Below are 26,118 nucleotides of genomic sequence, written 5' to 3' on the forward strand. Positions count from 1 at the left end.
AGGTGTGAGCCACCACACCCGGCTATTTATATCAAAGACTTTCTACTTAAGAAAGGGTTAGTTTAGCCAAAAGAGATAAGTCAAATTATGGCAAAAATATTTAGCTCATATTAGTCATCTTTGTAATACTTTCTTCATCTTTTTGAATTATGTTGAAAGATGGTAGCAAAATTAAGAAAAAAAAAACAAGTTATTGTAACTACTAAAAATGTGACTAATGGTATGTAACAACCAGTCTTTTTTTTTTCTTGTAAATGCATTTCTTTGCCATCAGTCCATGGAAAAGTTCACAGTGGCAAATGGTGTGAACAGCACGAGCGTCACCACTTCCTGCCCCCAACAGGTGATCACACAGATGCTCAACATCCCTGATTTTACATATATGAGGGAGGGGATAAAGGACCAAAGGTCAAAGAATAATCAAAATTTCTTCTAGTTATAACATGTTCTTTGAGTTTTCACTTAAAAAAGTAATCTAAACATTAAGAAAAATTATAATATACATACCTCCACTTTCAGAAAGCTTTCCCCGGTATATTCTGTCTTCTACAACATCTGTCCAATAAAGTAAACTTTGATTGAAGTGAAAATCAAGTGCTATTGTGTTTCTCAATCCAGGAACAAGTAGACTATAGTCTCTTTTGTGAAGATCAATCCTTCTGATCTCATGACGAATAGAAAAGATGATGAATGCTTCAAAAGGATCTGAAATTAAATTTATTTTTAATACGCTTATGAAAATGTAAACTCTGGTAATGAAATGCTTGGGATCAAAATATATTATTTAAAAGTATAATTTATTACATAATTCTCTGTCTTAAAACAGCAATTTCTTTTAATCCAAAATTTAACAGAAACTTGTGAAACTTAGGTTTATGTGTATTCATTAGAATAGGTATTAGGGAGTTTTTATTCCTTGGATTTACATATACCTGATACTGATTAAAGAATAGAAGAATTATTGCCACACAAAGACAAAATGGAGGATTTTCTGGGTTTTTTTAGAATTTCAGCTGACAACTTAAAGCTCAGAAAAATCACCATAGAAATTGCTAAGATTTGACTAAAACTAACTTTGCTATACTCTTAACTAACTATCCCATACTGACAGATCCATTGAGGAGAAATATCCAACAACAACAGAAAAAGAAATCTGTGAAGAAGTTGTTGGACTTATAGTTAGGGAGTGCTTCCATTAAGAGATAAGATGGCGGCTTCCTGCAGAGTCCAAAAAAATCATAACTATATCATTCCTCACTTGGTGTTTTTTAGCCTGAAACAGGCCTGAGTAAGGAGAAAGGAAAGAAGCTTTGAAAACGGATATGAGATTAAAGTTTCTTTTAGTATTATTTTTTGTGCCTAAAAGAATGTTTCAGTATCTGAAAGTTATTAAAATTATGTTATTTCAAAAATGTATCAAACCCTAAACTAATTACTGTGAGACACACTGATGTATATTGTTGTGATCACTTAGATATTGCAGTTATTTATTGCACAGTATTGTTTTTGCTGTATGACATTATTGTGACAAGAGCTAACTGAAACAATATATCAAAAACATGTACTGAATAGTTCCAAATAGCTCCCAATAAAACAAATACTCTTAAAATTTAATATCCAGGATTTAGCATTTTTAAAATAAAGAAAATGCTTGTGTTGGATGCACAGTCGTTTAAAAGAAAAATTACCTAATTTTGGATTAGCTCTTATGTTAGGTCTTTGATACAATTTGAATTAATTTTTGCATATGGTATGAGATAGGTTCAGATATCATTCAATTGCATGTGAAAATCTAGTTCTCCCAGCATTATTTCTTGGAAAGACAATTTTTCCTCCACTTATGTTCAAACTTATCTCATACCATAGACAAAAACTAACTCAAACTGTATTATAGACTTAAATGTAAGAGCAGCAAAAATTCCAATTCTAGTTGAACACCCAAGATAATTAAAAATGCATGTTCACGCAAAAACTGGTGCATATTCATGGCAGCATTATTCATAATAACCAAAAACGAATATAATTCATATGCCCATCAACTGATGAATAAAAAAATGCTGTCTATCCACATGATAGATACATTATTCATCAATACAAAGAAAATAATTACTGGTGTATGCTAAAACAAATGAAAACATTACCCCAAGTGAAAAAAGCTAGTCATAAAACACATATTGCATGATTACATTTATATGAAATGTCCAGAATAGGCAAATGTTTAGGGGTAGAAAATGGATCAGTGGTTTCTAGGGCCGAGGGAGGTATTAACGGGAAGTGATTGCAAATGGGCATGGGGTTTGTTTTGGGGTGATTAAAGTGTTCAAAAATTAAATAGTTGTAATAGTTAAACTGAATTGTGCACTTTAAAAGAGTGAATCTTATAGTATGTAAATTATATCTCACTACATCTGTTATTTAAAAAATGTGGTAATGACTGTAAAAACTTGTGAAGGGCATAAAACTGCACTAATACTACCTTTAGCTCACTGTTAACAGACCAGGTTAACATATATCATTAATTTTTTACTCATTTAGAGTCATTCCTATAGCCTTCCCCAGATCTGAAAAATTTTCTATCTACATAAAGAAAACAAAGAATGCCAACAATTTAGTTCTGTTTCTTTTCTGTGCATTTGAGTTAGTTGAATAGAGAAATTATTATTAGAAAAATTAATGGAATAATATTTCAACTCAAAGAATTCAGAAAATAAAAATGAATTAACTCAAATTTGAAAATCATAACAAATATAACTACAGAAATTGATAAAATACAACAAAAGATATTACTAGCAAACCCAAAGCCATTTGTTTAAAAGAATAACAAAATATAGATAGACTAGACTTATGGCAGACTTGATTATATATATATACTTATACATATAAATATACCTACATATATTCACATACATATATAAATTAACAATAGGAAGAGTGAAAATAGAAAATATAGAAAATAAGAAACAGATGAGTAAGGTATGCATTTTAATAATATACTTGAAAATATGTAAAATAAGTTAATTCTTAGAGAAATGTGTTAGCAAAATTGACTTAAAAAGAAATAGAAGGCGGGGTGTGGTGGCTCATGCCTGTAATCCCAGCACTTTGGGAAGCCAAGGCTCGTGGATCACCTGAGGTCAGGAGTTCGAGACCAGCCTGGCCAACAAGGTGAAACCCCATCTCTACTAAAAATACAAAATTATCCAGACACAGTGGCACGTGCCTGTAATCCCAGCTACTCAGGAGGCTGAGGCAGGAGAATTGCTTGAACCTGGGAGGCAGAGGTTGCAGTGAGCCTAGATCATGCCACTGCACTCCAGCCTGCACAATAAAGTGAGTCTGTCTCAAAAAAAAAAAAAAAAGAAAAAGAAAATTTGAAATGATATATAAGCATTACAAACATTGATTTAATAGTAAAATTACACCTTCCAATCTAATGTGAAAAAAGTAAAACCTACAAGACTCAAAGTAATTTAACAAAGTGGTACTCAAGTTATCTACATAGACTGCTGCCAGTCCACAGACTTTGTTACTAGTCCATAGTGAAGTCACATAGTAATTGAGAATATTAAGAAAAGTTTACACCAATTAAAACAGCAAGACCACACCCATTTTATGGGGCAAAATTGGAAGTCCAAGAATTATCAAAACATCACACATGGAGTGCTTCCTATATACTGTAATTATTCTTAAACTTTTCTTTTTGAGACAGAGTCTCACTCTTTTGCCCAGGCTGGAGTACAGTGGCGTGATCCTGACTCATTGAAACCTCTTCCTCCCAGGCTTAAGCAATTCTCATGCCTCAGCCACCTTAATAGCTGTGATTACAGGCATGTGCTACCATACCCAGTTAATTTTTGTATTTTTAGTAGAGACAGGGTTTCTCCATGTTGGCCAGGATGGTCTTGAACTCCTGGCCTCAAGCAATTCACCTGCCTTGGCCTCCTAAAGTGCTGGGATTACAGACATAAGCCACCGGGCCCAGCCATTCTTAAACATTTATAAATCCCAATTTACACAGTCCTCACAAAGCCTTATGAGGTGGGTGATGTTGTTACCCCCATTTTACACAGGAAGAAACAGAGGTACAGAGAGATTATATAACTACCATGCCAAAGTCACACAGCTAGTAAGTGGAGGAGAAGCAATTTGACCCATGATGGTAGCTAGTGTTAGCAATGATTTGGAGAATGAGGCACTTTCATAAAGTGTCAATGGTAGTTTGTATTTCTACAACTATTTTGGAGACATATTTGGCTATAATAGACTTGAACACGTGTAAATGAAGATGTGCATACACTTGCATATGTAGTTCAACTTGTGTACATTTTCATATGTAGACACCATAAGGTCATTTACTACAGCATAGTTTGATATAGCAAACTCCTAGAAAGAACCTTAAAGGCCACAAACAGAGAGGAATGACAAACTGTAACCTTTTTATAGAGTAGAATGTTATAGAGCAGTTAAATCTCAAAATCATGTTTATGAGTTAAAAAAAAAAAAAAACCTAGTTCCAGATGGGTACATAACGCATATAACTCGTGTGCATATAAAAGCACAGTGTTAAATGTTGTTTAAGAACACAAACTGTAAGGATAGAACAGATACACCAGGCTCTCAAAAGGGGCTGTCTCTGGAGATGGAGAAATGCATACACAGAGGGCTTCAAAGTTATCTAATGTTTATTACTTTCAGAAAATCATTTAAATTGTCAATGACATATTCTAAATATTTAAAAATATTGGCTGTTGAATACATTATTCCCACTATTTCCAAACATGTTTGAGTTTATAAAATGAAAAGTGATTAAAAGCACATCTGTTTTCTTTGAACAATGAACTTTACATTGACTATCTTATTAAAACTGCTCACAATCTTTTCAAGTTCTTGTGTTCTTTATAGTCATTTTATGTTGAGAAAACATTTGTTTGATAAATATGTACTGAATTATGCTTGACTGAAATAAAATAAACAAATAAAATAAACTAGTTTACCAAAGATCAAAAATCAAAGTGTAAATTTTCAAATGATTTTCTATTTGAACTCTTAATCTAGATATCTTCCTCAAGTGCCTCTAAAGATCTATGTTGACTTATTAGATTATTATTTCCCCTTTTAGAAAATGAAGTTGTAATGAATAGTCCAATGTGTTATTTCATAAACCAGTGGGAAATCATGAAGGCAGAATTTTAAAATCCCATCTTACAATGGTTTTTACTTTAATTAAATGAAACCTTGTAAAAAAGTATTTGGAGATAAAATAAATGAAGAATTTTCTAGTTTGTTTCAATCTTGACATAGCTATATTAACTTCTTTTGTGGCAACTCAATTTAGAATGAATATAAATAATACGTGAAGTAGCCATCCATTTTTACTGTTTTCTAACAATTCTTCCAGTCTACTAGCTTCTGTCTCACAAACGACTGAATTTAACAGCTCAAACCAGCATATTATCCTCTTAATAGAGAAGTGGAGTATACATATGTAACTAACCTGCACATTGCGCACATGTACCCTAAAACCTAAAGTATAATAATAATACATAAACAAATAAATTTTAAAAATATATACATATATATATAAAAAATAGAGAAGTGGACTGAAATCTTTCCCCTTTAGCATAAGAGATGAGATATGTAAAAAATAAAGGAGGTTACAATTTGTACTTTTTATAAGTGATGAATTTCATTTTTATAAATCTAGTGCGTTACAAGAAGCTTTTAGAAAACACTCAGAAGACTGTTATCTTCTATGTACAATTATCTTCTTTGTTTTTCTTTTTGTCCCACTACAGATTTGCAGAACGATTTTTATCAGACAGACTATGAAAGCAGCAGATGAGTTGTCTAAGAAAAAGAGTCCTTCTTCAGATCCTTTCAGGGTAAATTGCTATTACAACTATACAACTAGCAATTCTATGTGAAATCCCCTGATTCTTTACCATATATATAATATCATCAAACAAAAAGTGATATTACTGTTACAGTGTTTTCTCTCCTGCTACTTGGGAGTTTTTACTGTATTTTCTGTTCTTACATTTAAGAATTTATTTGAACTTTTCTGTCCCATCATCAGATACATTTATTTTACACAGTAGCAACTTATGAAGTGGTAAATGGTATATTATTTATCTGGCCCAATATATATCATGACTTGCTTCCCTCCATTTCTCCAGCTATAGGCATATTGGGAATGAATGATGGTTAAATATTTCTGAAGTATAATATACAGGTAGGCAGAGGGAATAGAATCAAAAGAATGAAGGCCAGGATGAACTTTCAAGTATTGTTCAAACTTGTACATATACGTGATGATGTCATCAGCTGTCTCTCACATTTTTTTAAGAGCTAATTTTTTGTTTCTTTCTTAGTAATCACTTTCCCAAGTATTTCTAGATTTTTAAAATGTATCTGCTTTGTATGTCAAGTTCATGATTTGCTTAACTCACCAATTCTTTTCATTAACAAGTTGTAAGAATCCTCATTTGGGGTGTATGTGTGAGAGGCAGAGTGAGAGAGAAGAGCACTCACTCAGGTAAGAGGTGGAACAACAACAAAACCTGCATTTCTAGGATATAGTCCAGTGCCTTTTACTAGATTGCATTTAAGAAATATTTTTGATTGCATAAATGAATAAATAATTATAAAAATCAATGAATGAATAACAAGCCTAGAAGACCCTAAATATGATGAAAATGATTATGGGAGGAAGAAGAAATATGCAAAGAAATGAATCAAACAAAGGAGTAAGTGACGGAAGCAGACAAAGAGGACTTGTTCAACAGAGGTCACCATGGATGAAGTTCGTAGATGGGTGACTGTATGAAGACAGCATCTGAAATGTCTAAAGTTTAGAACATAGTGTTGATTTCTACAAATTAATAAGAAAAGGCAGTAATCTTAATAGGAGAAGGACCAAAGGAAATTAAGGCTAGTGAGTATATGGAGAGGTGCTCAAACTCATGAGAAATAAAACAAATGCAAACAAAAGCAATGATATACCATGTTACTCCTACATATTGGGAAAAAATGACAGAGTGGATAATTTTGAGAGCTGCGAAGGATGCGGGAACTTAGTGCACTGTTGGTACAGATGTAGACAGTGCAACCACTCTGAAGAGGAACTGGTTCTACTTAGTCATTGTAAGTAGAAGCACATTCCATGATTGTTATTGGTCCTAAAGGAATTTTTATCCACATCTATAAGAATGCAGGTAAATGTATGTCTATGGAATTATCATTTGTACAGAAAGTTAGGGGCAACTTGAGTGTATTTATATGGTAGAATGGAGAAGCGTAAAAGATGTGTGCGTGCTCTAGGACACTACCTAGTGATTAGAAGTAACAGAGTAGGTGTACAGTTCATAAAGACAGTGCTGACTAAAAAAGGTAAATGACAGACTGTAATATGTATAATACCAATTACATAATTAAAAATGTATGCAAAAAAACATAGATTTTTTAAAAGAGAATACATGAACTACATTGAAATGATTTCCTCTAGAGACAGAGGGAAGGAAGAGGGGTAGGCTTTAGAAATAAAAGTAAAGAAAGAAAGAAAGAGAGACCAAAGGAGGGCATGAGGAAAATAAAAAATCTTACATAGATCCAATTATAACACTGTGCCAGAAAGTGAGGAGTAGAATCAACTCAACACCTCCTGCCTGACCTTCAAAAGTTAAAGAGAAAGAGAGGAAGAGTGATCATAAATATGAGAGTAATTGAAGAAAAGAGAAAGGGTCCAACTACTTAAAACAGAGAAAGCTCTTACATTCAATAATCATTTGCTGCAAAATGTTCATATGTTTCATAAGGGATATAAAATATTTTGATTCAGTCTCAACTTTTATGAAAGTGGATGCAAGTAACAAAAGTAAGGTCATGAAAATGTTGACTATTCAAAGGCATCATAGGAGTGTGTGGGTTCACAGCACAGATAAACTGCCTGGGTCTTTGCAGTATTATGTAAATGCTCCTGCTTTGAGGTCAGGAAGAATAAAGTTCAAAATCTTTGCCCTAACATCTCTTAGCCACAGCCTCTTACCCTGAGCAAATGAAGTAACCTTTCTGGGTCTTCATTTCCATAGGTATAAAATCAGAGTTTTAAGACTATTTATCTGGTTTCTTGGGAGTAATAAATAAATGATTGTATTTTAGGTGTTGGGTAAATGGTAGCTATTAATAACATTATAATAATTAACTTGAAGAAATTCTTTGTAGATAAGGGAGTTTTGAAGAGTGTAAAGGATTCAAATTTCCAGGGAGAATGTGAAAGATGTTAAGTCATAGCTGATAGTGAACGCAATATGTGAAGAAGATGATTAAATGAAGCGACATATGTGAAAGTGCTTTCACACATTCTTAGTCGTGCATATACTATTATTACTCATGATGAAAATAGCAGTAATGTGCCTAAAGTCGAAACCCACAGTGGATGATGATGAAACATCATGTTGGAGAGGGAAAATGAGCAAAAATGAAGGAGGATCTGAATAGCAGACAGAAAGGTTTGAGGTTAATTTCATAGATAATAGACAGATACTTTTAAAATCTAGATGGAAACTGATATATAAATGTGTCATTTTTTAAAGAAAAATAAAAGAATGGATGACTGGATTTTAAGTCCCCCACAGCTTCATTCCCCTGATGGCTTCACCTTTATCACTCACTACTCCCCAAGGCAGCGAATCTGCTTATCACTTTGTTATCTTGACCCCTTTCTATTAATCTTCATCTTCCCGGATCTGGATTTTCCTCTCTCTGTCAGTAAAAATACTATGTTTTTTCCGGTTTAATATCTTCCTCCTCAAAAACTGGAGAAACAAGAAGATAAAAACAAATTTGCTGGAGAGAAGATTGCCATCATCATTAGAACATATGTATCTCCTGGCCTGTGCTGTGCTGCAGATGCTACTTAATTGTAGAAAGAGATCTGAATCCAAAAAACACTGTGAAGAAAAAAAATTAAGACATGGAGAGAGAAGGCAGCAAGGAACTGGAAAAATCAAAGATAAGTTGAGGTTGTGAGCCCTGAAGACCAAAAAAAATACTGCAGCTATTGACAGAATTACGGATAATTGAGGGAGAAGAGAAAGCGTACATTTAGCCAACTAATCTTGAGGTGACCTGATGATATCTGGGGAAGTAGAATTAGATAGTAAGAAAAATGATAGGGCGGAAACGGACGCTTACACCTGTAATCCCAGCACTTTGGGAAGCCGAGACAGGAGGATCACCTGAGGTCAGGAGTTTGAGAACAGCCTGGCCAACATGGTGAAACCCCGTTTCTACAAAAATACAAAAATTAGCTGGGCATGGTGGTGCATGCCTGTAAGCTACTCAGGAGGCTGAAGCATGAGAATCACTTGAACCTGGGAGGCAGAGGTTGTAGTGAGACAAAATCGTGCCACTGCACTCCAGCCTGGGTGCCAGAATGAGACTCCGCCTCAAAAAAAAATTGATATAGCTGGAGATGTAAATGCCACAGTAATCAGATCTGGGGTGATAAGGGAACGTTCAGAGTGGAAAGGAGTTGTCCAAGGAAATACACATAGAGGAATGTGAAAATTAAGCTTTGGGTAGTGGACACAGTATACCAAAACACAACCATTATATTTTTTGCATTTTAGTCCTTATATTCACAATCTCTTTCCTAGAAATGATTTTAATTAAAAAATAAATATAATTTTAAAAGCCTAAAAATGAAAAAAAAATTAGAGAATAAGAACAAAAAAATTAATGCGAAAATACAACCTGATTCAGGCTGAGATAAAAAAAAATACTGTAATGTTATTTGCAATGTTACTAGAAATATGCTGCAGATTTGCCAGTGGGCTGCCGAACAAACAGCAGTGGAGCCAGAAGAAAATGCAATTGAAGCAGGAAATTTTCCCTGACCTCTTCACAGGACTTGCGAAGTGGGCGGCTTGTTTACTCAGCCTGCAGCTCTCAAACCCTCGCGGGAAGGGGAACACGCAAGTGAGTGCTTGCAGGGGCCTTAAGGAATGCTTCAGGTCACCGGCAGGAGCAGAACTGTGTGTGGCCCCTAGAGCCTCAGAAGGCATGTTACAGTGCTCTCTTTTACTTTGCTGTCCGTGGGTGGCTTAAGTGTTTAACAGCTTAGTGTGACAACCCCCTGTAATCCGAGCTCTTACTGGGTGTCAGGAAGAATCAGGTCGCACGATGAACTGAAGATGGTAAATGCAGGGAATTTTATTGCTGATGAAAATGGCTCTCAGTGGGATAGAGAGCTGAAAAGGGGATGGACCAGGAAGGTGGTCTTCCCAGGGAGTTCAGCTGTCCCAGGCCAAACTCTTCTCCAAGGGCCCACCGTCAAGCCATCCCTCTGAAGTCAAGTTGCTTCTCAACAACGCCAAGCTGCTTTTTTCTCTTCTCTTCTTCTCTTCTTCTCTGCTGCTCTGCTGCCAGTGGAGCCTGGGGTTTTTATGAGTACAGGATGGAGGCAGGGGGCAGGGTGGGCCAAGGTGGTTTTGGAAAAGGCAACATTTGAGCAAGAAAACAGGGATGTAAAGTTCTCACTTTGAGCTACAGGTCCACGCTTGAGGGTGGGGACCTCACGGGGAACCTACTTGTTCTACCCAGTATTTCCCTGCCTCCTGTCCATATCACAATCAGTATCATATTTTAGGTGGTCCTAAAAGAAATCAATACTTCAGAGAAGGGTGATTAATAACTGAATTATAATTATTAATAAATGAATTAAATTATTAATAAGTGAATTAAAGAGGGAAAATGTAATTGAATATTGAGATATATGAGAAAACTGAGATTTGAGATATATTAAATAAAATATAAAAATTATAAAAGTAGCATTTATGAAATATCATTTTATATAATATTAGGAGTGAACTTAGAGAAAACAGAATCAGTTCTGCAATTCAGCAAAAGCCAGATTGTAAAGAATCAGAGAAGGGGAGACTGTAGAGAAATAAAAAAAAAGATGAGAGAACTACGGAGGAAAACTCAAGGGAAAAAAGGAATGGAACAGTCATGGCTGTAATTTGAAAAAAAAAAAAAGTTTTTCAAATGCTCAGGCTGAAGTGCAGTGGCACAGTCATGGCTCACTGCAGTCTCAATCTCCTGGGGTCAGCCAATGCTCCTGCCTCAGTCACCTGAGTAGCTGGGACCACAGACGTGCACCACCATGACTCGCTAATTTTTAAATTGTTTGTAGGTAGGGAGTATCCTTATGTTGACCAGGCTGTCTTGAACACCTGAGCTCAATAGATCCTCCTGTCTCAGCCCTCCAAAGTGTTGAGATTACAGGTGTGAGCCACCATGCCCAGCCAAAAGCCTGCTATCATCATTTTTTTTTTCTTTTTAATGTCAAGAGGGATAAGGACAGGTATTGCATTCAATAGAAAGGAAACATTTTAAAAGGGAGAATCAACAGAAGATGATGGAAAAGAGAAAATGAGCAAGAAAGAAGAAATTTATATTTTTAAAGTCCAGTAGTAACTAGTCAATTCATTTTTATTGGACTGTGAATTTGCTGCTTTTCTAAAAGGGGCGAACAAAATACAGAATAAAGCCTTTTTTCTTTAGATGCACAAAGTGCACTATACATTTCAGGAAGACATTAATTACCAGAAGATTAAATTATCCACTTAAAAATGTTTCATTGTAACTTTAAAAGATGAAATATACTTTTGCTTTTCTATAAAATTATGAACAAAACCAGATGGAAAATACAGCAATCTTAACAGTGAGAAATCATATGGTACTGCGAGAGTTTTGTTGGGGCTCAGAAAACAGCACCACAAAGTGAAGGCCTAAGAAGCTACCTCAGAAGCAAAGTCTCTCCCTGACCCTCTCCTGCCTTCCTGTTTTTCATGCCTCATTCTCTCCTTAGGCAAGCCACAGTAACTATAATCTCTCTTTCCCAGAGGAGTCATAGAAACTAGCAGCCCCTTTCCCCAAAGCCAGCCATAAAGCCTAAAAGTATTATTCTAACCTTCCTGGACTAGGATGGTTAATATTGAGGGTCAACTTAATTGGATTGAAGGATGCAAAGTATTGTGTGTCTGTGAGGCTATTACCAAAGGAGATTAACATTTGAGTCAGTGGACTGGAAGAGGCAGACCCACCTTTAATCTGGATGGGTACCATCTAATCAGTTGCCAGCACGGTTAGGATAAAAGCAGGCAGAGGAATGTGGAAAGACTAGATTTGCTAAGTCTTCTGGCCGCTATCTTTCTCTCATGCTGGATGCTTCCTGCCCTTAAACATCAGACTTCTAGTTCTTCAGCTTTTGAACTCTTGTACCTACACCAGTGATTTGCCAGGGGCTCTCGCACCTTCAGTCACAGACTGAAGGCTGCACTATCGGCTTCCCTACTTTTGAGGTTTTGGGACTCAGACTGGTTTCCTGGCTCCTCAGCTTGCGGACAGCCTATTGTGGGACTTCACCTTATGACTGTGTGAGTCTGCTCTCCTAATAAACCCCCCTTCATGTATTCATCTATCCTATTAGTTCCGTCCTTTTAGAGAACCGTGATGAAGACACCAACCTTTCTGTTTAAGAGCTGGCCATAAAGAAATTGAAGATGCTCATTCCAGAGGGGGTCTGCCCCATATCCTGGGGGAAGCAATGCTGCCCAGAGAAGTTCAGAAGAATCAGAGCAGACAGGTTGTGCTGGTTCCCCCCAACCATCTATAAGCATTAGATCATATCCTTTTTGTCCAATCATATTTCTACACATCTGTCCATACTTCATTGAGCCTAAGTATAAAAAATGGATAGTTTTTCCTGGATCTTTGGGTCTTCATTCTGAAGGTTCCTATGTCACATAAAACTATCATCAGGTTCCCATCCAGGACTAAGTCTGGGGAACACAACCTGGTTAGTATGGGTCCTGGGGCTTCCCCCGCTGAACCGTCTGGCAGCTGAGCCATAGGAGGAATATGAGCCGAAGCACTAAAATAGGAAACGGTGCCCTCGGTACTCAAGTGGAATGGGCACACTAAACTGTTGTCTCCCAGTTTAAGGACTGAAGGCTGACCAAGTTATCCTTAGAATTGTAGACACTAACGAGCAATCTCAGGACCATCAATTCGTCCAACAACAAGATGGAGAACTTACTGCCTTTGCTGATACAGAAGTTCACTCTGCTGAAGAACCTCTCCCTGAACAACATAAACTGGTCTGCCTAATGAGATTATGCAATCCTAAAAAAAAAAATTCTAGAGCTGCTACGCCTAAACAGCAGTCACCTGAGAGAGCTGCCATCTACCTTTGGGCAACTCTCTACCCTCAAGACCCTGAGCCTCGCTGGGAACCAACTGGGAGCACTATCACCCAGCTTTGTAGCCTAGGCCACCAGATGCAGTGGATCTTTCCAAGAACCAGATTTGAAGTATACCTGACATAGTAGGAGAGCTGCAGGTCATCAAACTCATCCTCAACTGGAAGAAGATATCTCAGGCCTCAATAAAGATATCTGGCTGTCCTTGCCTTAAAATTCTTCACCTGGAAGAGAACTGTCTTGAGCTCAGCATGCTTTCACAGAGCACCTGCAGTGATTGCCAGATCTGTCCACTTGATATGGAAGGTAATCTTTTTAAAATAAACTTCAGTAAGTACATGGAGAGGTTCATGGCCACCAAGAAGTTTGCATGAAGTTCTCCAGGTCTATGGGAACCTTACAGGATACTGACTTGGGACCTGTTGGAGTGCTGCTGATTCAAAGGCTCCTGTTGTTGTCAAGGGTATCTGCAAGAAGAAGATGACACTCCAGGAGATTATGTTTTACTCAATGATCTTTTTTCTTTTCCTTTTCAGGGCTCTTCTCAACTAAGCTAAAAGAAAGGAAATCAGGAGACAGGAAAAGTTCTCCATTTGAGCCATGGGTATGACAGTGAGCAAGGTTGGTCTTCAAAATCATCATTAGTTTGGCATTAAGAAACCAGTAGCTAGTTGCTATTTTTATGGTGAGGGAGTGCTGCCTGGTAACAGAATAACTCCATACCACAGCTTGAGATTTCATTTAGTTTCAATGTGTGAGCTTTCACAAAGTCAGCTGCCATTTCATTTCTATGTTAACACTTCATATTTTTATGAAATTCAAATAATTTGTGAGAGGCTGGTATGGTTAATCTAAGGATTTATTATTTTATTCCAGTCCGTCAGTTCAATTGCAGTGTTTATACTTGGAATTTAGGACTTAACATAAATATGGGACTGTTTGTCTTGATTAAAAGTACGCTTTGTCAGAGAAGCACCAATACAACACTAAAAAATGTTCCCCAAGGCTGCAGTAGCAAATTCTTTACTATTTCAGGCAACTTATCGATAGAGGGCTCTGAAGAGCTAAAACTGTATATGCAACACTTATAAGATAAAAGTCATTTTAATAATCAATATTTTCTTGAAGATTTGTTAGAAATAATGTCTTCTTTCTGGTAATCTTTCCTCCTTTTTGTCTTTATAACTCTACTAATCAAATTACCTATCAATAAACTATTGCTATAATATTTTACAACAAAAAACAATAAAACAAAAAACTATGATCAAATAAATTCGCTATGATTTTCTCTTGTTAACTGGTCTTTGTTATAGGAGAGTCATCTATGACCCTTATGATGGGGAGGAAAGGGAACACCTCCTTTCTGCCCCTACAGTTCCATTCTGAGCTGAGAACAGAGGAGTCAATTCCATTAGGAGAGTTATCTCTGTCCCTGGTCACCTGTATTTAAATGTTGAATTATTCTAACATTAAACATAAGTTATTTATTTCATATGGTATATAACCACTCTACGACACTCAATCATTTTGTTATCTGTATCCAAAACCAACATCTGGAGCCAATTCTCATGTGAAATATGATCACAAATGTGTCTGAGGTCAATATTTGATCTATTGCTTTTTCATCCGAAACACGTAGGTGAATGAAATGACTATTACCATTACAACAAATTGCTGTTTTTCAGCCTCTCAAGCCAATTACTTTGTGTGAGAATATTGAAGAAGAAATATAGAATAAATGTCTGCTAAACTTACGCTCTAGGACTCAAATTTTAATGGTCAGAAGAAAACTACCACAAAAATAATCACAAAACAAAACAAAATATAAAGTAAAAGATTAAAATAATACAATAATATCTGAAAGAATATAGTATTTATTAACTGCATATTATTTTCCCCGAAGTGGACTGGATATTGTGTAAAACACAAGAGAAAAGTCTGTAAGCTGAATTCTGACTTCAAAGTTTGTATTATTTTATTGTAAAGAAATAAGAAGATATCTAAGAATATAAAACAGCCAGTTAAAAATGTGATCACATATATTCAAGAACAATATGTTCCAGACATAGAAAGAAAAAATAAATGAAAAGCAAGGATGTTTGGAAGAAGATTTAATTGATGAAAAAAGACTTGGGCCAGCACGTCTCAAAGAATATCCAGGATTTCTGGAGATGAAGTGAGGAAAGTATAGCCTAAGTGAAAGAAACACAATGAATCGAGGTTCATAATGTATGGGTTCTTAGCAGTCTGATGAAGCATGTGGACTCCTCAGAAAGTTGTGATTTTTTAAAAAATAACTTTTAATTTTTATTTTGGTGAGTACATAGTAGGGGTTATAGTAGTAGTATATTTATAGGTTGTGTGGAGGCCTGATAGATAAGTAAACAACAATGTGGAAGAGGTTCCAGGTGGGGGAGAGCTCCAAGTGGGGAAGAACAATGAACAATCGATCAGACAGGTGGCTAATCTCATCATAAACAACGACCTCCTTGTCCTGTGGCCACAATAACCTCAATCTGCAAGTAGCTCCCTCCAGCCCAACCATATAAAATGTCCTTCCAGCCCCTGCCTCTGCAGACAGCCCTGTCTCTGCTATGCTGCCTGTTGCAAACTTGCAATGTATTTTCATACTTTCTCTAATAAATCTGCCTTTCATTACCTACAACTGTCTTGGTAAATTCTTCTACCCTTGTGCCAACGGCCCCAGCTAGTTGCTACCTATGACAGGTTACATGAAATATTTTGATACAGGCATGCGATGTGTAATAATCACATCAGGGTAAATGGGGTATCCATCACCTCAAGCATTTATCCTTGTGTTACAAACAATCCAATTATACTCTTAGTTATTTTAAAATGTACAATTACATTATTTTTGACTATAGTCACCCTGTTGTGCTAGATCAGAAAATTTTTAAAAGTGCAAAAACAGTAAGAATAAAGTGGTTTAAAAAGTATAGATGAGAAAACATATTGAAGTGCCGTTATTGAAATTAAATAATTTTTGAATATGATCATAAATGTATTTATATTTATTTTGATGTCATGAAATTCAAACTTTATTTGATAGAATATTTTAATTCCTATTCTAATTCCTTTTTGTCTTGGAAAAAGTTGAAGAGATATTCCCCCACAGAGAGGATTTTATTAGTGTATTCAATAATAAGATCCAGCAGCGGGTCTAATGGACCCTATTATTGAATTAGAAGTGGGTTTCAAAGCCTGAACATGTGATATTTTGAGATATGTGCAGCAACTATAATGTGATATGAATATGTCTATTACTTCTATCAGCAAATTCATAGTTGCTGCTAATGACTTTGGTGGTCTGTAGCATACATTCACAATGGAAAGAAATGCTAACTTTCAGTTAGAAGTTAAAATAATGCTATCATATTTTCCCAAACAAAGTTCCTGAATCTCTTCAATTCTATCCATAGACTTCTAAGTTTCCTGTGGACTCAGACTAAGAATCTAGAAAAGTGGATGGGAAGTGATACTTCTTTAAACACCCAATGGGTGTGCGGCACAGTAACAAGTCTTTCACGCTACTCTTACAACATGCTATAAGCAAGAAATGGTTAAAATGGGCAACGTTACTTGAAAAATGAGAAAACTGAAGCTCAAAAGTGTTATGTAACCTGCCTAGGGTCACATAAAGAATGAATGTAAGTTACACAATTAGAGTTGGAATATCATAATCTAAAGCCCTTGTATGCCTTTCCCACTGTGAAAAACCACCTACAGAATCCTCAGAATGTTTTAAATAAGTGGTTAGAAGATGAACACAGCCAGAGCAAGAAATTGTTTTCAAGAGCAGTAGAAATAACAATTGGGAATGTGGGGCAGGACCCCCTAAAAAAGCATACACAGAGAAACAAAGCAAATGCTTTTACCCATGCAAAAACAAGCCCATCTGGGATATAATAAAATCAATGTTTCAGGAAAAAAATAATCTGATGGTAACAATTCAATGGATAGCAAAAGTAAGGATTATTATATTTTTCTCTCTAGAAATTTTATAGTAGGTCTAAAATAACACATTATAGTTAAGTGCTTTATCTAAAATGAGTTGAATCCTTTTATTAATTTTCTGAAGCAGTTTTGGGATTTGTTTCTTTCAAGATCTATTCTTAAATATAGCAACATACACAAAATAGTTACTTACCAACACTTGTACAACTTTCACCATCTACATCCAACTTCCAACCTTCATAACATGAGCACTTGACTGTGTGCTTGTGCTGCTCACATACTTGGCTGCACTTTAGATGATTGCTACAATAATCCACAATTTCGCATGTTTTATTGTCTTTGTTGAGTTGAAGTCCTTCAGGGCAGGAACAGACAATTCCTCTTCCAGGAACAACAGAACAGTGGTTGCTACAGCCTCCATTGTTCAGCGAACACTCATCTATAAAAAGGGGGGAACAGATTATAGGTCTTATCAATTGCTTTCCTCAGTTAAATACTAATCATCGAACTCAATTCTCTAAGCCTACAATTAGCCAGGATACTACAAATGAATATAAGAAAGTCCTCTTTGGCTTATTTTTTCTTCAGGGGTTGGTATAGAAATGATGATAGGATTTATCCAAAGGTTAAATTTAATTCTATGTGATAGAAATTGTAAATGGAAAATTTTCGTTTCTATAAAACTTGGGAGTATAGTTTGCTTTACCCCACAGATGTAAAGTGAGCTCAATGCTTCTATTATGACTGGAAAGATTATGTTGAGCCTTTTAGCAGCGGTGCAAAATAATTTGTAGAGGTCTTCCAAAAAAGATGTACATACCATGATGATCTTAATATTAGACATATCTTGATGTTAATAAATTAACAAGTATATCCATATACACATATATGAATATATGTGTCTATATATCTTTTGCAACACTTGTACAGTCTATTTTGGAGTTACAATGCAGAATGGATTACTTTATCCTTTACCAGCTGTAGGCATTTATTTTTAAGTTAGGTGAATTGTACATTGTTCCTCTTATATTGGTTATTAGGATTCATTCAATGACTCCATGGAAACATCATAAGCAAAAAACTAAAAAAAAAAAAACTAAAAAAAAAAAGGTTGTCCTGGTATTTTGGCTGAAATAATGAGCAATAGTATTGATTACATAGATAATATGATTAGCCTGTAAAAAAGATTAGCTTTTTAAATAGCATTTAAATATTTAGCTGTCCTTTAAATATATGTATTTATTATTCTACTTCATCACCAAATTGTAAGCTCTATGAGGGTATAGGAAATATCTCTTCTGTTTACCAGTGTATACCTAACATTGAATAATGAGTTAAAAATATTTGATGAATTTTTTAAAGTAGAAAAATTGTATAAAAGCACACATTGTCCTAAAATGTAGTCAGAATTGTCTACTTGAGAAAATTTCAATGTGACATGCTTACAACCTTGAAGAAAATGGCAGATAATTGTCTTTGAAACCACATCATTACCTACCACTGTGTACCATTAGGTACGTAGTAATAAGGCTGAAAGAAGCTTTGTCTTTCTTGGCTTTAAAAATATTTTCAAGTGGATTTCAAACCCTCTTTAATTGTGTATGTTTTGAGATGTGCTAAAAAGACTATTGTCTAATAATCGGTAAATTGCAGTAATATTTATTTATATGATGCAAATATTTCTGGTTGTCTATGAAAATGTATCCAGTATAAAAATTGGCCTGAAATATAAGGCTTTTAAAAACATTTCTACATTTTTAAAAGCTCTATATGGGTCAACACTTCTTCATATAATTTGTCATCATCAAAGAAGCTACAGTAATAAGAAAAGGAAAATGATTGTATTAACTGTTTTGTCTAACAATTCAATTCAAGTTTGGTATTATTTTGAAGAAAAAAAATAGATTCAGCTCTTGGTTCCTCCAAATATGTTTGTTCACCCATAATCATAAGCATTTTAAAACAGCAGTCATTTCGAAGTATTTGCCCCATCTTAGTTCAACTGACATTCTTTTTCCAGAAAATTACTGTAAAGAAATGTCATTGTGCCCAGGAGGTAAAGAAAAAAAAATTGTTACAATGCTTTTAGCTTATTTCAAGTGTCACTGTTTTCTCAGTACCGAAGTGTCTCTTTCTAACACTATCTGTGGAATGACGTCACAGATTTTAGGTTAAATGAAATTCACATTGAAATCTGAAATTGAATATATAAATTTAATGCCAATATTTGCATAATTAGAACCTGTTGATTCTTACTTAGCCCTAAACCTGTCGTTAATCCTGCAAGTTCTTTTAAAACTTTTGATTACCTGACAAAGACTCTATCCTTGACCAAACACTAGCCAGGATCCTCTAAGTCCTCTTCTTGACTAGACCTCAGCCTTGGCCAATAAAAACTGCAGACTCTCAGCACAAATGATTTCATCCCATTGCCCTAACCTCCACCACCCCCCTCCCCATGCCCCTGGGCCACAAATACATACTAACAGACTTGAACAATCTCTAGCACATTGTCCAGCAGCTTAAGTGCATGTCCCTTGAATGACCCCAGACCCCACATTAAATTGTCTGCCTGAGAACGCTCATGATAATAGGCAGATAGGCCCTGAACCTCCTCTTAAAGTAGTTGCTTTAGAAAGCTTGCAATTATAAATCCTTTCTGTGCCTTTTTGTGGTGTAAATCTACTACCCAGAACTGCCTTCTAAGGCGCTGAGAGCATTTTCTTTGAAGTGCAAACACCTGAGAAGGGAACTCTGACTCTCATTCTCCCTCCCAGCCCAGTGGGTGTCTTACTCTTACTTGCTGCCACTGCCTCTTGTCACAAAGATAAGTGAAGCCTGTTTTTCCCTCCACTTAAGCACCAATTATCAAACCCAGGTGGCATAATTTTGTGGAGCAGCCCCTTTAACTCCCTTAGTGCCTTTTCCTTAGCACACCCCGACCTTCAAAAAGTTTCCAGTCTTTAGTTTCATGAAGGTGAGCTCAGTTCACAGTGGACTCTCTATTACAAGAGTTACTAATGAGTAAAATCTTTACTTACTGTTTTACTAGTTAGCATCTGGCTTTATCTTTGACATATTGTTATAACAAGGATCAATATAACTCCATTTTAGAGTAATTAAAATCTATTTTCGTTTGTTCCTTAATTGCAAATCCTTTTCTTTTGAAATTATTTAAAAATTTCCCCCAAAAAAATCTCTTCACTAGAATTAGAAGATTCACTTTCTTGGGTTCTCCTTTTCCTTATATACATTGCTACAACCATAGAAAAGGCAATCTAATCCCTTGGCCAGTATTTGCTTTCTGTTTTCATTGTTCTAACTCTTCATGACTTCACCTCTGAAAGAGTGGGGTGTGTAGTTCAATATGCCACAATGCTGCAATCATGACAAAATTGTCTTTTTATTTTCTCTGGTACTTCCACACCAGATTCCTCCTTATAATCTATTTCAGTCTCTATAATCTTTTGAAATGTTCGGGCAAAGCTCTTTAAGTAATGACCATATGGCTAGATAAGAAGTGGTTTTCAATTCTGAAGTAGACAAAGAAATAAATTAAGAGGAAATCCTCTCATTACTCTTTTACTTTTCCAATTTGGAAAGTGAAGAATAGGAAAATAAGGTTGTTTTTTTTTTTTTAATCATTTTCTTCATTTTTCTCAGTGGGTGTACTTTCTGTCTTTTGCCTTTTATTTATTTCATTTAACTTGAAGGATGGGGAAAAGGTAGAAAAGTACTAATATTTTTCAGTAACTGTAGGGCATCAGGCATTATTACCATGATTACCTGATAGATACTGTTGCCTCTATTTTAATTATAAGAAAACCAAGATTTTAAGAAATTAAGTCACCTAAAGACTTAATTGAAAAAAAGAATTTAAGCTCGTTGAAGTCTAGTTTTTCCATAATTACATTCTTTCTTCTTTTAAGAGTATTAACAATTTCTTTTAGAATTGTATTTACAACCTTCATGAGCAAACCTCTCACCAACCCACTCCAACTACAAAGAATGAGCTGGACAAGAAAGAAATGAATACAGAATAATGACGTTTGTCATCTTTTATTTATAACTTTTTTGTTGCTCAATTTAAGTTTTTTTGTTGTTGTTCTTAATTTTTTTATGTAATTTTAGCCTCATTGAATGAAGACTGTTGCATTCACTGTTTCAAGGTTATTTTATAAAATCATGACTTAAAAAAAGACATTTTACCACATATGGTAAAAAAAAAAAATTCCTTTTTTATATCATTCAGTATGCTATTAATGCTCATTTAAGGTCAAAACATAACTTTGGGCTTCAATGTAGTTGTCTTTCCTAGTTTCAATCAGTCAGCTTCATTATTTCCTAAAGTCATTTTCTCACAGCCTCAAGTCATCTCATTATTGTTCTTATCATTCTGTAAACTGTTCTTCATTATCTATTGATGTAACCTTCAGTATTATCTAGAAAACACTTTTAAAAAATCTCTTTACTAAATCTCTGATCTCCCGAAAGAGAAGGAAATGTAATTTTCTTTTGTATGTGCTGGTTGGTAAGAAAGATTGCTAGTCAACGTGATTTCAAAGCTCATTGAAGTCATCATTTTAACTAGATAACGCATACTAAAGAAAGCTGTTGTATGAGGACTAAAAACTTGAAGGAAAATTATGTTAAATTGGGTAATATTCAATTGGCTTTATTATCCAGTCTCTTTCCCTTCCTAAAAATCAGTTTCTATTGTAATGATTAGAAGGCTTATCAAAATATATAGGGTGGTGGTGAGCTCTATCCCATAGATGAGGAATAGCAAGTTTTCCTTGTTCTGAGGGATCAACAAACTATCAGTTCAACTGGGGGAACATCACTGGCCATCCAGAGACCTAAATGATGAACACAGCTCTACAATTAAGTGACTTCGATATAGGCTAGCTTTTCCTGTCTTATTTTTAGAAATTTCTGATCACATTGAAGACTTTTACTGTAGCCTTAGACAGTCTGAAAAATGTAGACAAGGTTCAATGCTAAAAGCTACATTTAAAGGGAATGAATGAAAGGAATGAATGCTACTATATTAAGTAACAGCAACTGAACTAAAAGGTTGTAGTTTTCATGGAGAAGTCAGTACAATTAAACATGCAATACCACAGAGATCGCCTTCATCAGATCCATCAGGACAATCCTTTTTCCCATTGCAGAGTTTCTCTGGCTGCAGGCAGACTGAGGTGTCATTAGCACAAGGATACTTGGGTGGTCCACACAAGAAACTGTCACAGTCATCTTCATCTGACTGATCTTCGCAATCAATATCTCCATCACACACCCATGCTTTGTTGATGCATCTCCCTTAAGAAAACAGAAATAGTGTCAGTTTGATTTTTGTGATTAGGTCATTGTGATAATGAGTGGCCATTATTGTCTTCAGTCGCAGGCAGAATTACTTGTCTTTAGCAAAAGAAAACAAAATCTATTTGCTTATTATTTGACAGTTTATTTTAATGACAGCATTTGAATATTTCTTGCCCTGTTCTTAAAGTGCTCTTATTGTTTGGGCTTTGATATTTTCTTTAGTTTCAAGTCATTGCTCTGCTCTATTTAAATATATATATAAAGAAGTTTTCTGTGACTAATTGAAAGTTTAATCGCAAAACTGTTAAAAGCAAACTTTAAAGATACATTTGTATATCAGTGCCTTTTAGATCCCTAAATTTAGGTGAATGCTATCGGTGCCTGTCAGAAACCCAAATTCAGGTAAATGCCTCATTTTAGCAAGAGAGGTTGTCCTTCTATTCACATTTATAACATCAACACCCCAACTCCCCACTCCAGACATATGTACATGCCCTTTCATAAGAGAATATCAAATGATATCAAACATTTTGGCGACTAACATATGTATAGACAGAATTTATAGAATGTTATTGTTTCTAGAAGAAAAAAATAAAATAATTATTGTTTAGCCAGCATGATTCAGCAGTAACAGTGAGAAACACAAAGAGATCAATGTTCATTGTTACTTTTGTTTTGTTTTGTTTTCTTTTGTGATGGAGTTGTGCTCTTGTTGCCCAGGCTGGAGTGCAATGATGCAATCTCCATTCCCTGCAACCTCTGCCTCCCAGGTTCAAGCAATTCTCCTGCCTCAGCCTCCCATGTAACTGGGATTACAGGCATGTGCCACTATGCCCGGCTAATTTTGTATTTTTAGTAGAGACGGGGTTTCACCATGTTGGTCAGGCTGGTCTCAAACTCCCGACCTCAGGTGATCCACTGCCTCAACCTCCCAAAGTACTGGGATTACAGGCATGAGCCACCATGACTGGCACTGTCATCTATGTAAATGTTTCACTGCAAATTATTCCTTCTTTCGAAATTGTCTTTCACTGACTTCTTATTAATTATCTTTTCTAGATTATGCAATGTTCAGGTGTAATATAAATTTTTTAAATGTACCTAAAGATAATACTAGGTATTGACTGACTACATACCAGCATCTTATAAAAATAAGTGGGGCAAATACAAGGGAAATGGAAAATATTACATTGTATATATCCAAAAGCCATTATGTATTTAAATGTCTTCTTAAGTCTTATAGGTGAGTAAATTTTAAAATAATTAAAACATAGGTGCAAAAATGTTTTATTTATAAAAATATATCAATAATTCTTCACACTATTATGTCAAATAAAATATAATCAGTTCCATAGTTAACTAAAATACATTTGATATTCAACATTGATAAAAATACTCTTAAAATAAGAATTGACAGATACTTCACTAGATTTGATATAAATAGAGAAACATTATAAACTTTTGCATTAACATCATAAATAAAGCCAATAATGTTGTTCTGTAAATACTACCTAGGACAATTAGGTAATAGAAAGAAATGAGGTATAATATTAGAAATGAAGAATAACATCAGAAAAGAGTGTCATTATGTGTTGTTAATATAATCATATAATTATAAAGTCAATTAAAATTACATAAACTAAGAATTCAAAAAATAGGTAGCTAGTTTCAAAAATAATAGAAAAACAGATTTCGTATCTATAGAGAGCATACACTAGAAGAAAAGGCCAATTAAAATTTTATCATAAAAAATGTATTTTGGGTTAAAATGTACAAGAACTATATAACATTTATACAAATCCAAATTCTACAAAAAATCTGAAAAAAAGCCTTGAATATAGATATTATTTGGTCTTGGATTAGTAAAGATATTAATTTTCTCTTAAACAATCCTTTCAAAATAGTAACAATATTAATGCAACCCTACAAGCTTATTTTAAATTAAAAAATAAAACCAGAAAAATCATTCAGAATCTTACCAAAAAAAAAAACAAAAAACAAAACAGAGGAATCTTAATGAGTAGAAACTGTATATATTCCAACTATTTAGAAGTAATTTAATGTAATAGTAGTTAAAATACTTTTTATAAATATCAATAAAGATATTAGTAATTAAAGAGCACAGAGACATTAGAAATAGGTCTATTTATGTATATGGATTTTATATATGAAAAAGTTGGCAATCTAAATAGCAGAGAACAAAATTAATGATGTAGTACCACCTCATTTGCCAATCTGGAGGATAAACAATAAAGCTGAATCTCTACTTGGCTTCTTATGCTATACTATATTCTAGATATATCAAAGAGGTAATCATTTTGAAATAAGGATGTTAAAAATACAAACATTAAGCTAAATTTTATAAACATATTTTATTCCATATTGCAACAATAAACTCCATAGACAAAGTCACTGGACAGTCAATAAGCCAGAAAAAATCATTTCATATTTTTAAAAATATTTCATTATATGACACAAAGCATATTTTTAAAAAATACAAGGGCTCTTTTAAATCAATAAGATAACACTCAATCCAGGTGCAAGATGCATGAAGAAATTGTAACAGTTCACAAACATAAGATATTCAATATCCCTTTCAATTAAAAAAGGTAAACTAAAATAACTAGTTGACATCCTTCCTACTCTATTAGATCAAGATCAAAAAGTTGGATAATACAAAACTAGATTTGACAGTAATGTAAGAAACAGCACAAATATTGAAAATTGTAATAACCTCTCTCTAGGGCAATGTCAAGAAATCCAGCAAATGAAACATGCGTCAACTCTTCACCACAGTAATTCTAATTTTAGAAAATGTTTTCATAAATATATTTGCACAAATGCACAAAGATGCTAGGATATCTACTGTTGTTTTGTATATATTAGGGAAAGGAAAGTAACAATTTAAATAATTACTGCAAGCCTGGTGACATCAATTACAATGCATCCATACATTAAAGGTATATGCTTGAGTGAAGAAGAATGTGTCAATCTACATAAGTGAATGAAAACTAATTTTCAAAATTAATTAATTTTAAAAAGGCATAGCACTCAGTGTATGTAGGCTTTCTGATGTGTTGAAAGGGAGTTAGCTATTTATCAATATCTATGATTATATTTCCATACATTTATCAATATAAGTACATGGATAGACTTGTCTCCATTTGAATTCTTTCTGGAGGGCCACACAAGACATAGTTTAAATTGGTTGCCTCTGGAAAGAATTAGTTACTGGAAACCCATTGTAGGAGGAAGATGGACTTTTCATTGAATACTCGTGCTGCTTTATTTTTCTTCTACCTTATACTTCCATAGCTTTTCCAAAATATATTGGCTAATTTAAAAAAATGATTATGTACACACACATGCAATGAAGCCTAACAGATTCAACAGCCTTCTTGTAAACAATTATATGAAGTTACTCTGTGCCTTATCCTTTACTAAGGGCTTTCAGAAATATAAGAAAGCATAAAGCCTGATCCCTGTCACCAAGGGGCTTATAATCTAGTTAGAAAGAAAAGATCAATGCATAATATATCATTGTAGTCTAAAA

The 26,118-nt window shown here is 34.6% G+C and overlaps 1 protein-coding gene and 1 pseudogene across 1 annotated transcript in view; one reads left to right on the plus strand and one right to left on the minus strand.

The window, feature by feature from the left end:
* LRP1B (LDL receptor related protein 1B) overlaps positions 1–26,118 on the minus strand; it is a 1,899,171-nt gene that overhangs the window by 657,695 nt on the left and 1,215,358 nt on the right. Inside the window, exons 22-24 of the mRNA XM_024243817.3 lie at positions 22,362–22,562; positions 17,434–17,679; positions 508–705 (exon numbers count right to left, since the gene is read on the minus strand). Coding sequence (XP_024099585.3) covers positions 508–705; positions 17,434–17,679; positions 22,362–22,562 — 645 coding nt within the window. The remainder of the gene's footprint in view (positions 1–507; positions 706–17,433; positions 17,680–22,361; positions 22,563–26,118) is intronic.
* LOC103889948 (leucine-rich repeat-containing protein 57-like) lies at positions 7,287–13,639 on the plus strand (annotated as a pseudogene).

This window comes from Pongo abelii, chromosome 11 (genome assembly GCF_028885655.2).
Source record: "Pongo abelii isolate AG06213 chromosome 11, NHGRI_mPonAbe1-v2.0_pri, whole genome shotgun sequence".
NCBI lineage: Eukaryota > Metazoa > Chordata > Mammalia > Primates > Hominidae > Pongo > Pongo abelii.